The sequence below is a fragment of the Varroa destructor genome, unplaced genomic scaffold (genome assembly GCF_002443255.2).
Source record: "Varroa destructor unplaced genomic scaffold, Vdes_3.0 BEIS01000002.1, whole genome shotgun sequence".
NCBI lineage: Eukaryota > Metazoa > Arthropoda > Arachnida > Mesostigmata > Varroidae > Varroa > Varroa destructor.
The window spans coordinates 48033789-48048026 of NW_019211455.1; the positions used below are offsets into that span (position 1 = coordinate 48033789).

General features: G+C 40.9%; 2 protein-coding genes and 1 long non-coding RNA gene across 9 annotated transcripts in view; 1 reads left to right on the plus strand and 2 right to left on the minus strand.

The window, feature by feature from the left end:
- Positions 1 to 14238, minus strand: part of LOC111243973 (uncharacterized) — a 74447-nt gene that overhangs the window by 45151 nt on the left and 15058 nt on the right. The window lies entirely within an intron of this gene.
- Positions 4151 to 6900, minus strand: LOC147757919 (uncharacterized). The gene is made up of 2 exons (XR_015321584.1): positions 6430 to 6900; positions 4151 to 5943 (listed from the first exon to the last, which is right to left on the minus strand). It is a non-coding gene; the product is annotated as an uncharacterized LOC147757919 (long non-coding RNA).
- On the plus strand, positions 7156 to 13162 carry LOC111243972 (protein sel-1 homolog 1-like). Of its 7 annotated transcripts, none has more exons than XR_002670699.2 (5): positions 7156 to 7290; positions 7503 to 8829; positions 9345 to 9815; positions 10206 to 10528; positions 12879 to 13161. XR_002670699.2 is itself a non-coding variant. In XM_086980619.1 (5 exons), the coding sequence occupies exons 2-5, from the start codon at positions 7648 to 7650 to the stop codon at positions 12895 to 12897; spliced, it is 1830 nt and encodes a 609-aa protein (XP_086836745.1). In that variant the 5' UTR covers positions 7156 to 7290; positions 7506 to 7647; the 3' UTR covers positions 12898 to 13162. The 7 variants fall into 7 exon arrangements, 2 of the variants coding, with proteins under 2 accessions (XP_086836745.1, XP_086836744.1); XR_002670697.2 differs by having other exon boundaries at positions 7506 to 8829; XM_086980619.1 differs by having other exon boundaries at positions 7506 to 8829; positions 10206 to 10363; positions 12879 to 13162.

The following is a 14238-nucleotide window of genomic DNA, read 5'->3' on the forward strand; positions in this document are numbered from 1 at the left end:
TCTATCTGGCGAGCTTTGTTCGAGTCAAGGCCGCATATGGATATTACGTTTTCATAGTCGGTACGGAAAGTACTATATTATATGTATGTAACTATGAACGTCGTATTATTGACGACGTTGCTATTGCCTTGGCGGGTGCAGGACCATGACGAAGGGTGCACTGTAAACAAAAAACGGCCCTACTTTTGCATAGGTAGAACTAATATGAGGTCAACATGTCAGCAGGGCTTAATGGAAGTTGGGCAAACAGCGCCTGACAGAATGCCACAATAAATCTTCTTCTTTATATAATAAAGCGCTTCTAAAGAGCTTAACCCCCTACCTAGTTATACAGAGTATCGAAATGAATATTACTGTTTAGGGGTTGTTGAGTCAAAATCGACCGGGCGAAAAAGACATTTTCTGGTCAATTCTTGCCTATACCTATCGGGAGACACGATATCAATCATTGAATTATTTGCTGTTAGCTAACGAATTTTAGGACTTGTCTCACTCTTTAGGGTAGATCCATATAAACACTATATATAGTCCCCCAAAAAATAATTGATAATAATGATTGAGGCAAAATTAATTTAAATCTAATCGCATAAATATAAATAAAATACTGCGGGAAGTTTCAGGCACATCCACTCATACGATTAAAACGGACAGGAACTTTTTACCATTTTCATAGAGAATATCTTGAAAAAAATTAAAGTTTTAGCGAAGGAAGGTAGGAAGATTAAATTATGGGTTTGGCACCAGCGATGATGATGATGATCCGGACTGAAGCAATATTTTTGCGAATATACCCGGAAAAATGTTTGAAGGAAAAATATCTACTTCCTAGTTGTCGGAGAATATTACGTGTAGTAATGAAGCTACCTTTAAAATAAATAGGACAATTACTTGACATAGGCGCATTTACCGGTAAACTGTAAATCCGCGCAGGAACATCGATTACATTTGCAAGAAATTTCGGTGTGATGGGGTATCTTAAGCAAACAAATAATTGGGCCGCCGTTTTTTCCTTAATAGTATAGTTACTGGTGCCAATGTCGTGTATTTATTGCAGATATTCAATCTAAACGCATACAAGCGGACTTCGAAGAACTAAATTGACTGGTATCGTTGTGATGTTAACGAAAATTTTCAATTCACACAAATCGGTCACACAAAAAGGTCCCACAGAGGACCCTACCCGTTCCACGGACCCAACGCCAATGGGCTTTCCACGATAAGAAAAAGTCTATGCCACAGAATCGACGATTTCGAGTCTGCTATTGAGCAAACGTGCGCGACAACACCAACGGTTTAGAACGGTAATAATGTTGAAGATTTCCTGCAGGAAGAAAAGCTGTATGTTTTTTTCGCGATTCGAGTATTAACTATATAGAGATTATAGACATTCAACATGTGTACTCACTTCTGCATAATTATACATGTGACTCTTCGATTCTTTGCAATTCCAGCATCCACTACTGCGTTTGCCCATTGGTCTGCTGAACCCAAAAGAACTATTCCATATATATAGAACTATATATTTCCATGATTAATAATGTGCAATAATATCAAATCAGTTACTTACATGATCTTCTATGGCTGTGATTATGCGATCCACGTAAACGATAATCTTCCTTGACGCTTTTTCGTTCACGATAAACTTCACGAACAAACAATAAAAAAACGATACCTGTCTGACCATGATAAGCTAATATCAGAATAGGCATGCACTACGATCTATAGGGTACATGAGTTCTCCGGCCCTCAATGAGACGAGTCGTAGTACTTGTTAAGAAAGAACGAAAAACAAAACAGAATTAGTAAATATCTTGCGACCTCTCTGAGGAAGAGAGGGGCAGTAATTGGAACTTCTCTCTGTAACCTATGCCAGATTATCCTGGCCTTTTGCACTTAAATTTCTAAAGAAATATTAAAAAAAAAGAAGGACGAAACAAAAGGACTAAACAATGCATGGTTTCTACTCGCGCGTTTTCGTTCCCTGTCAAGGAGCAAGCATTCAGTAAATACGTGTCTAAGCGAACTGAGCATGCCTGTCTGGTTTAAACATCCGTTTATCGTTCTAGCAGCTATCACCAAAGCTCGGTGTATAGCAGCAGACAGCTTAGCGAGAAACTTATCCACCACTAAAAATTTTTTCCACTTTTTCATTCTCGATATATGTGGCTCGATAAATGCACGAATATTCCATCGCCCGCATTTTCAATTCAACGACATTTTGTTGAAACGTAAAACGGTAACAAAAGTTATACATCGCCTCAGTGGGCACCATCAGCTCGATGATTAGCGTTAACACCTGTCCTGCCAGTGATGAAATAAACTGTACTACAATTATGAGTAGATATGAAATATCTTGGATACCCTTAATATGATGTACAGAGTATATGTGACGTAAGGATGGCAGCGTACGCCGACTAAGGGTTTCGATGTTTTCTGAGCTAACTGATGATTGTTTAGCACCGGAAGCATGCTAATACGTTCTGGAGAAAAGCAATAATATGATCGGCATGAGTATTGGGCAATACTCTGTGGCGGCCACCGCATCGAGCACGTAAACGGTTCACCGTCGTCCGCTAAAATGGACGACAAGCAAACAGTGAAGGACGACAAATTCATTCAAAGGAAAGGTCGAGCCTTGAATAGCGGGAGCGGGCAAAGCTGTGTGGTCGAACCGCTGCGAAGATGAGTATTACTAGACTTTTAATGATCTTGGGACGTATTCAAGCCTGAAGTGTCATGCGATCGAGATAAGCTGAACCCTTTTACTGATTTAGTATCGGAAAATGGGGATATATGGACCAGCAGGTCCAGGCTGATTAGTAACTTATTTACGGATGTCTTAGTATCCTATACTACAACAGATATCGTATGACTTCAGGTAATCAGTGGCTTAAAGTAGACCGTCTTTTAGACTAAGTTATTCTACTTCAAGTGTACTGCTGTCGAAAGTTTCGCGCCATCTCCAGATCGCCATATTTCTAACAAAATGTGTCCAGCTAAAGCCGATATAATAGTCATAACCGAATTAGATCTGTATAGAATGCTGAATAGAATTTGTAAAATAGCAATATTTTTTTTTGGTTGATAAACGCACACACATCAGCGTACGAGCATAATTCCCCGCCTGCAAAATCTATCAATTTTTAAAAATAGCCCAGTCAGCTGGTTACCGTTATAACATCGCGGTCGTTTCACTAACGTGTCCCTTTTCGTATTGCAACGAAACAAGTTTGCTACACGCCTCGCCAATTGTCCACCATTTCCGCAAAATAGTAATACTCAACCCTTCAACGTCAAATACGTATCGATCGTGGGGGTCAGCGATACATTATATTGTGAATTTATCCGCTACTTGAGCCCCTTGAAGATTTTTGCAAAATTCTTACACTACAATTTGAGATCAGCTCACTCAATAGAGGCTCCGTAATGGTGAACAAATGTAAACGTTTCTAACGAGATTTCGAAATAAACCTCTTTAGACGGTCACATTGTTTGGCCGACGAATCGCTCATGAGTTTACAGCACGAACAGCCGCCGCATCAGCATCAGCAGTAGTAGTAGCAGCAGCACCGTGAATAGTACCGCCTTGCTTGATAGAGAATTTCTTCTCGACTGAACAATAAATAGATGGACAGTAGGTTTTCAAGGCATCTTTCGTCTTGCCTCACTTTCGACCTATGTGAAAATGACATCCTACCCAAATGTGGTCCTGTTGAAGCCTATCAGCATTTGTGATAACAGATGTAGCCAATACATCTGTAGAAAAAGCAGATAAATAACGTTTAAGCAAGCACCAGACAATGATTCCGTTCTTCCACCCATGTCAGTCATCTCCATCATTCGTACGAACCCCTTTGAACATTTACTTTACTGGTAGGATACATGTGTAAATTGATTTGAAATATTCAAGTCAATATCCAGCCGGACTACGATTTGAACAACAAATCGCTCATATATGCGAAACTACTTGTGGCAGTTCGTCCGCTTTCCCATCTAATACTATTCAATTTATGTTTCGTCTAGCTAACCACTATATTTTGATGTGAATTTTTGCGCTAGACTGCCAAAAAACTAAGCAAAAAAAAAAGACAGAAAAAAGAAACACCGGACGCTCGAGCTACACCGGTTGCGGAAGGAAAGGTACAACGTGTGAAGTTTAACTTAATGTGAGTTTATTTTTTATTTGAATTTTACTCAGATTCTATATTATGCTGGTCGAATTATTATATGCTAGTACCGTATAATTCCTATCAGTTTTTTCCCTTGCTAATTTTACGCCTTCGGGAGACTTTCGACGATATCAGATGTCTAGAAAAGCCCTTGTTGCAACTGAATATATCATTGTAAAAGCGTTCAATCTGTAAATGAAAAAAAATTTAATTGACTATTACGAAATTCATGTTTGAACTGGCTCCGCCATGGCGAACAGTTTCATCGAGATTCGTGTTACACTTGGGGGTACCGCAACCTTCTTAGGTGTGTCGGAATTTTGGCTCAGGACATTTCGTAGGAGAAATTTGAATCGCAAAAATCTAGGAAGGCCTTTCTTGCCTGAAAACAGCGTTAGATCTGTAGTTGAAGGAGATCCCTTGGTTAGGGCTGCTGTTACAGCTCGAAAATATGGTGTACCGTAAGGTCATCGTACTCAATGAGAAGAGCTTACAAATTTAGAAAGCCGTTAGGTAACGAATCAGCACAAAATGCTTTTTTTTTTTTTTGTTTCAGAGTACAGCCCCTACAATTTCTTTATCGGATTGTAATAGGTGACGGGAAATCGACGTAATACAATAGTAGAAAAACGCAACGCTAATAGCAATGACAGGCGGGTCTGCTCTGATACCTTCAATGCCAATCTACTGCATAAAATTTTGAAACCATTTTAAAAGCGAAGTCGTTCACACGGGACCAAATCGAAATGTTATTTTAATTTTTAGGTCTCATATTAAGTCCCCATGTTGGGACATATTGTAGTCTAAGTTCCAACTCGAACATCAACTCGCGTTTCATGTTAGGGACCAGCGGTCTGATGGAACGCCTAACGCGATACCGGACGTAGAACCCTTGAGACATACAGGCTCAGAATGAGGGTTTAGTAACGCGCGACTGATTATTTGCCTTTCCTATAAACTTCTATTTTTGTTAGCTTGGGTTCCGTCATGTGCGACGTGCGCATGCGTCGAAGCGCTCCCAGGAACTTTCGGCGACACTTATTTTCTGTCTGTTTTAACTATTCAGTAGGTTAAATTCGATGTCGGGTGCGTCGGTTTTAGGTTATGGAAGTTCTATTGCTGCCAACTGTAACCAGAAATTCTCTTGTGTCTGTTCGTATAAAATGACATCTTTAGTCTTTCTTTATGAGGGCTTCTATACTTCTTGTCGGACATATTTCATCTTCATATCACAGAACTCGTGTCCATTGTTTATCCTTGTGCTGTATCGTATACCGAACCACGAAGTGGAGAGAGTAAAATGCCCGAATATAGGATACGACATTTGCTCCCAGCAGCTCACGCACGCAGAATGTGAATTAACTTACTGACGGGCTGTGAACTGAAGGAACTTGATTTCGTTGATACCGGAGTAACCGATGTAATCTGCTCTGACCGACCGCGTTAAATAAACTAACGTATATAGGTACGATCGATATAGCTGAGGAGTACCAGTTCTGGCTTCGACGATTTCCTCCCTTTGGTGATAAATTTTCCTTATTTACGTTGCTTTTAGAAGTAAGATCGGTTAGTTCGTCAAAAATGGTGCTTTCCCGTCTGAGGCACATAGTGGGAGATTATGAAATAAGAAGCCAGCGTCCAAAAAGCAGACCGCACTCTTGGTCTGTAATGAAACAAGGTCCTGCGGCAGATGGGGTCTGTTTCCGCCAGTCTCTATTTCCACTTTTTCGAACTCTGTTCTTCATGATTTTTCTCTAGAACATATACACGGTTCCTTGAACAAAAACAAGACAGGAATGCACAAGCGTGTCAACAAAATTTGCTACACTTAGACACCTAGAGAAATGCCGCGCCTATCGTGTTCTGTTACTTCTGCCATAAAAATAGCCCTAGAGCGTAATAATTTCTCTGTTCCGCTTTCGTTATCCTAATTGAATTGTTTCTATTATGTATACGCAAAGCATTCAACATGCCTGCCTGAAGTGGTCGACCAGATGTGTTGGGGGTCAATGAATTTGTTGTAGGGGTAACCTACTGAGAAGAATTTAGGAACGTGAAAATTCAATCTAGGAGGAGTTAAAAAAAAATATCAAAAATCATCAATTGTCGCTAATGTTTACACAAGCTAGCGGAGACTTTCGTCACAAAATAAATGTTCAATATATATAAGATCATATATGGCGAAGATTTCATGAAAGGTTTCGTATGAAAAGGAACAAGCACAGGCAGGACTACATACGGCTATCGAGCATAAACATACATGCGTAGAAGAACAGAACCACTCTTTTCTATTAGGGAATTGCGCTCGTTGAGTTCAAGCGTGACACACTTGTGAAGAACATAGAAGTCTTGCAATATAAATAATGTAGATAGGTCGGGCAGGCCAGGCAGAACTATTAGCGTTTACATTGAAACGACGTCGTGAATAAACATATCGTACGTAACTATGGGAGAGTAGATACTCGCAGAAACCTTTTCCCATTGAAACGCATTGTATACACGACTTCCTTTATGCACACCAGTTATGTAGTATGTAATGATGATAATTATATGCTCTGCCCTAAATCTATTGGTTAGTAAATTTGCTTTGCTCAATTCACGCATTTGTTCCTCGAAACGACGAGTGAGGTTTCGTGGCCCGACCAAATGCAAGACGACGTTTCAGCTTCGTGGAGTTCTCACAGCAAAACAAACTGCATATAATTTATTCGGCCGACCCTCCAGATATCGTGTGGAATAGGCGTACGGCCAGCGGCTCACGGGCTTCGAACGAAGACAAAGCAGACGAAGACCTCAAGTTTTTAATATCATCGCCTATGATCACCCTCCCACAGGGCTTAGCTAAATGCTAATGGTATATAGCTTCGAGATGCTGCTTGAACCAGCGAACGGATGCCATCGTTGTATTTTGCATCAGGCGCATAATACGTTATGATCCGTTTAGCTAGTTCAACAAAAAATTTCTTCGCCAGGTACTGGCTACACGGCAGGATCTGCCGTTTTACAGTGATGGCCACCTAGCTGTTGTTAGAATATAAGCAGCGTCCTGTGGCGTACCAATGTCTGAAAACAATATCCGTCATATATTTATAAAATGGAAAACATCCACGATCAGTTAAGTGTAAGCGAAGGTTTTAACATAACAACAATTTGTTGTATTATATTGAAGAGCAGTTTTACGCGATACGATTTGACCTCTGATAACACAAAACAACGATGCCATAATGTAATGTATATGAAGTACCTTGGTAATGTTATCTGGCTGATCACTGGTAGGGGACGCTTTCAAGCAGGATAATTCATACCAAACATTAACCAGTTTTCCTTTTACAGCAGTATATGTGTGCGAGGTTTCGGGTTGGGTGACATAAAGGTGGGGTCGACTCAACGAAAGCCAGCAAAATCGATCAGCGGTTGCAGTACAGACAAAAGTGGAAAAAGACAGGAGGTAAAGGTGCGCCTCTCCTCAGAGTATGTGATGATGGCGAAGCTAATAAACATTCACGAGCACGTTACATGTCTTCTACTATCAGTAATGTTTGCAACGTTGGGTGCAGCAGTTACAAGACAACCGCAGTTGGTTGAACCAAAAAAGCAGATCTTGGACAAACCGAAGAATTCATACGAAGAGCCCACTTCAGTAAGAGAAGATCTGACGCCAAAGGTCTTGCTGAAGACGACTTTTAAGTTCGCATTAGAACAACTGTTCCTGCGTCCGGAAAGCTTCAATGTGCTACATCCGCTTCGAAAGCTTGCTTACGACGGAGATCCTGGCGGCCATTTATATATAGGGTTCATGCATTCATTTGGATTAGGCGGGTTAGAACGGTCGCAAGCCAAAGCATTAATGCATTATACTTTCGCTGCAATCGGCGGATGTGAGCAAGCCCAGATGATCCTTGCCTATCGGTATCACTTCGGACGAAGTGTCTCAAAAAATTGCGAAGTAGCACTCGACCTCTATAGGCGTGTAGCAAAAATTGTAGAAGACGATCGGACACAAAACTCGCGGTCGGCGTTTCCCCTGGAAAAAATTCGTCTTAGTGACGAATCGGATGATCCATCGGGTCCGACGACGAATCAGCTGGATCGCGATCTTCTACAATATTACCAGTTCCTGGCGGATAAAGGCGATGTAAAGGCACAAGTCGGGCTTGGTCAATTGCTATTTCAGGGTGGCCGAAATGTCCCACGTGACCATGTGCGCGCATTCCGCTATCTGTCGCGGGCGACGACAGCTGGCGACAGCAACGCCATGGCTCTACTGGGCAAGATGTATTTAGAGGGGAGTGATGCCGTGGCCCAATCAAATGCGACCGCCTTGAAGTATTTTTCCATGTCGGCCGAAAAGGGGAACCCATACGGACAGACAGGCTTAGCTAAAATGTATCGATTGGGCAGTGGCGTTCCGGTGGACTATTCCCAAGCTCTGAAATTGTTAAAATTAGCAGCTGAACAAGGCTTCCTTGAGGCGCATGTTGAGTTAGGTCATATGTTCTATTTCGGGATCGGTGTTGAGAAAAGTTATCCAGTAGCATTCAAGTACTTCCAGCAAGCTTTGATGCAGGGACACACAAGTGCGTTCTACTATCTCGGCCTAATGAACGGCCAGGGTACTGGGGTCGTACGGAACTGCCATAACGCTGTGGACCTTTTGAAGGTAATTAGGTTTCTCACTATCCGTAATCCGGGGGCAAAGCCGCTTATGTTTTCTATTATTGTTCTTGCGACCCCCTATTTTTCTAGACTTGTATGGGCTGGATATCTTTGTTTCGCCTTGGATTTGTTCCGTCTAAATGACGTTGCCCTCAAATCGCGACCCTCGCTCGCGTTATCAATTATATTAGATTGCTTCGCTTGTTAGACGATTTGTGCTAGTAGTGTTGCTATTTACGCGTCCTTTCAGCTAAAGCCCTGCAGGATTATAGTTAACACGCATTCATAACAAACAATTGTAAGCGCTTTGCTGATATATGGTATATTCAACTGAGGACTAACTTGTGAAGCGATCTGGATTTATTATCGTATATTTGTCAGACTATTCCTAATGAATAATAAAAAATCAAGTAATAAACTTGTAGAATACTAGAAAAGAATACTTAGAAGGTACTATAAATGAATCTCTGTAGCTTATAGTAAAAGCGGCAGGCTGTGTACGATTCTATTTCAATGCAGGAAGTTGCTGAACGAGGTCCGTGGATGTCTTTCATGCAAGAGGCATACAAAGCATATTCTGAAGGCCGCATGAATGAAGCCCTCATCAGATATATGTTCGTCGCCGAGCTTGGTTCAGAAGTGGCGCAAAGCAACGCGGCCCATGTGCTGACAAACACCAATCCTGTTCTTTACAGCGCCAATGCATCACTGGCGCTAGCCATTCGTTTCTGGCAGATGGCCGCCGATCAGGGCTCGCCAGCTGCCCGTCTAAAGTTGGGCGACGCCTACTTCTACGGCTACGGGGTGCCAGCAGACTACAATGAAGCGCTACAATATTATCGACTTGCAGGCGAAGATAATTTTCGACCCTCTGCACAGGCACTATTTAATTTGGGGCTGATGCACGAACATGGCCAAGGGGTACCGGCAGACAATCATCTTGCTAGACGATATTATCATTTGGCTGCGACTGCTTCAGAAGATGCACAGGTTATTTGCGCACTTAGTCTTCATAGATCCAACGCACCCTATTGAGCATAATTGTTTAGGTAACGAAAGGGCTTAAAAACAGGAATTCGCCTACTCGCTAGGGATTTGTGTTTGCTAGATTTGAAGTAGGCTGTGAACAGAAATTATTGAAATGTGTTGACTCAAAGTAGATTCACGTGCTGTTATTTCCGAGCTCATGCAACAGATTCGCATGAACAGATGATCTGCGATGTTTACTAGTTAGCCATAAGATCTTCGAACATATGTGTGCAAGTACGGTTAATAGATTTACTTAATCTGAGCCTCGTTGTAACATGCCGATTTTGGGACGGGCAAGAAAAAAGAGAGAAAAAAAAAACCTTTAATGAAGCATGATCTTAATTTTTATAGGTTCCAGCACAGCTCGCGCTGTTCAAGATGGCCCTCGCGGAAATGATAAAACGAATGCGCAGTTTGCAATGGATCGAGACGACCATGAGTGGTCTTTTAGGAGACAACTGGGATCTTTACATGATGGCCATATTCATGGTGTTTCTGGTGATTTTAAGGTACATGCGTAGCTATCTATTTTGACATAGAAACTTTTAGGAAGGTCGGACACTATGTCAGATGGGCGAAAAAGAAAGTAACTACAAGTAACTACGCTGATCTCAAGCAAAGGAATCGTCTGATCTTCATGCTGCCGTAATTCCTCTTAGTTCCCATCATAACACGTAAGGATAATGAGCGTCGTCGAAACTTGATTTTTAGACTTAAAACGCGCGCTACTGTTGCGCAAAGCTAATTGACTTTAATAATCTATAATCTTTTAAATTAGACAGGAATATCGTAGTACGATGGTGGCGTCAGCGAATCAGTATTCGCAATGTTGTTGGTGTGTGATCACGATTACAGAAAAGGCTGTATTTTGTTGGTTTAATAAAAGCACGCTGATTAGACCTAACTGTCGAACAAAAAAAATACGTTCGGTAAAACAGCTGCGCCATTTGGTGCTGTGCTAATAACACCGTGCTTCGTAGTTCCTAGCGGTGGCTAGCTCTGATGGGGCTCACTAATAGTTAGGGTTATTGAGGGGCGGCAAAGCTTGCCTCACGTTACGAATGAAAAAAAGTTTGTTTGCCTCCGTTTGTACTGATTAGGGTGTAGTAAACCCAGCGCGTGCTTGAAGCTATAACAAGCGATATCTGCTGTACTGCAGCTATTATGATGGGTCTGCTTCGTTTCACGAAATTCCGTCTCTGTTTTGAATTGAGTTAGCCATTGTATTTAACTTGTGTTCCAGAATAATTTAATACGAGTATCTATAAAGATCGGTTCTTATAATACGGTATGTCCTTGATTTTTATTTTTAAGTACGACCTCCACACATGTATCTGGTTTTTACACAGCGCTAGAAATGCTTAACGCAGATTTAGTTTCAGCTTAACCTACGAAATCGAATCCTATACTATTGTAAAGCATTTCTAATGGGAATGCTGCCTCGTCTACGTTGATCGTATTCTATGCGTAGCCTTGATCCATCTTCTATGTAAAACGGCACGAACTAAGTGCAAACAGACGGATTCTGTATGTTTAACTTGGTGAGCGAAGGCTTTGGTTGTTGCGTCCGTCTCACTGAAAACAATTTTTTGGTTTTTCTTGCCTTGTCCAAAGACGGCTTTAATAAGCTCGTGTCGCCTGTACGTCATTGCCTCGTCAATTCCCCGATCTGTTCCTGGTCACTGTTTCGTGAATAGAGATAGAAGCAGACGTGCATTATTTTTTCTTCGTCTCGTTTCCCTTCGATTCTTGGTGCTTTTCGCCTATATGGAGCAACCTCCTGCATTGGTCATTGGACGACAAGCGGGTTTATCTTCGGTGCATCGCTTTTACTGGCGCTGTCCTCCATACTTGGCAGTTTGCCCTATCGGCCCTATTCCGCCCCGTTGCCTGACATATTATTCAGCTTTTTCAAAGCGAAAAACGTAGGTCGGCTTTTCTACTGAATGAATAGTAGGATCATTGATAATTTTAGGCGAAGCCAGTTTTTGGCAGGTCGAGGCACCTAACCGAATTACGTATATATAGCACCTGGTAATTAAGTGCGTGCGAAGTCAACGCCAACCCCCATTGTTAGCCCGTAGTTAGTGGGTGTCGTGTGCATAGACTGTTTATGCAGTATTCTAGGCGGAATTCTTAGGCACGTTTAGATATAAAAATAACCTAAATCTCAATGAACGGATTTCTCCTGTCTGTATAGTAGCGTAGAATAGATATCAGTATCTACTACACTAAATATATGAAAGGATGTAGCAAAAAGTAGGTCCCATAATTGTAGATGCGTACGGTCTTTGTCGTTTCATTTTGCATTTAGTATGTACTTCCTAAACCTAACGTATTTCGTTTTTACGTTTAGATTAAGACGTCGCTGCAGCTCGTAGATAGTTTATGAAGATGGGGCAGTTACCTTTGTTCGTTAGATGCATATTGTGATGATATCTTTTGTGTTGGATCTATTCCTTAGTAGCTGTAGTTTCTATTTATATGTTGAGAGTATATTTTAGTTCTGTCATTTAGCTAGTGAAATCTGACAACGACTCTAATCTAGATAAGAGCTAATCATTATCAGTCTTTAGCTCTGTTAACGAGAGCAGCTTTAGATTGGACAGGGTGTACAGAATGAACTGGGACAAAAATCATTTACAAGCGTCTAAATGAGAAGAGCTTAGACATTTCGCAGTAAATTTTTCTGCTTAAATTCGCGAATAAGTTTTTATGTCAACTGTACGCAAACCTATTTTCTTTAATATATAGCTTCCGTAGACAAATCTGTTTTCCAAGCAAAATTTTGGGTTACAATTAGGCCCAAAAATGTAACGTCTCAAAGAAGAAAAAAAAGAAAATTGAAAAGACTAACCATTAACTACAACCAGTTTACCTGTGTAGCTAATTAAGAGTCGATACCCCCTAAGTAGAAGCTAATATCTGCATCAAAATTGCAAAATCATCATACGTGTCAGTTATATGTAAAAAAAATAAAACTATAATATATATATATATATATATATATATTCCCTATTTCAGATCTTTCGTGTTGCCTTAAAAGTTCTGCTTCAGAAAGTGTATGAAAATTGAGACAATGCTGGACTGTCGATCACAGCGAGTAAATATGCGTATAATCAATCTAGGATTCGTGCGGTGCGTGAGACAAAAAATGGCTGATTTTCACGCATATTCCCAACGCAAACGTTTTGCCTTCTCGATAGTGAAGCTGTCGCTTTCTATAGTGGGGCTGGCTTTGTTGTCCTACTGAAACCAGTAGATGCCTAGCTCGCAATAAACTGCCAAAATTTGTCCTAAGTTGCGCCAAACACTTCAAAGCTAGGTATTTTACGTTAGGCTAGGTCGTTAGTGGTTTGTTTACTTGACTGATGCATTCACTGAGGTTCCAATAACATTGTGGAACGTTCTTAATTACAACGTATCAGAATTTTATTGTGCATACATATGTAGAACTTTTAGTAAATGAAAAATTTATTCGTGCTACTCCGTATTACGCTAAAAACATTCTAGGCTACTTTGTCAGACGTGTCCCAGATCCCAGTTCCAAGTCGCTTGAACAACGACTAGTTGTTCCATTGATTAGTTTAAATAAAGAAAGCAATTACGTTTTCTATAGACACCAAGTGTAATGGTGTGAGAATTCGACAAGGTCTCCTCTATGGTGGTTGAATTTAATAACATTTGGATGAACAACAGCAGACATGATATTTGATTAACGTATTTCCATCAAGTAGTGCGCGCAAACTATGGTTAGAAGTTCAGGCTAAATAGCTTCCAGAAAAAGTTCAGGATAAATAGCATAGAGTATAAGCAGGGGTCGGAAATTGTGGCAGGTCTATATGCACGTGTTCAAACAATGTAGGTATCACAACGAAGCTTCTGTTCAGGCTATATTCAAGCAAGGACATAGACATTATATTAACATTGTATTAAATGTATCAGCATTACGTGAACTAAAGTGACAGCCGGCTGAGCCTATAGAGAACGACGAAAAACTCCTCAAGCCGACGAAATATGCTTATTTAGGCCTCACGTCCTTTTCTAATTTAGAGGATCGTATAATACGTTGTTTGAATCATGTACAAATGGCTGTAGTCAACGAGATTTCCAGAACTGCAAGTTCGATTTACCTAGGTTTGTCATATCTTAGAAGAAGAACGCTAGCCATCTCCTCCTATGAAGCATTTTTTTCCCTTAAGGTTTTGAAATCGTCTTGCAGGAGAACGAAATTTCAACTATGGACGGCCTTGAGGAATTTCGTTGCTGTTTCTTGTCCTATTGAGCGAAAGTCGAAGACGCCTGAAGAGGTACCTCTATACAGCCGATGTCCTGGTTATTAACCGAAGCAGTCGATTCAAGAAAGATTTAAGACAAATATGGT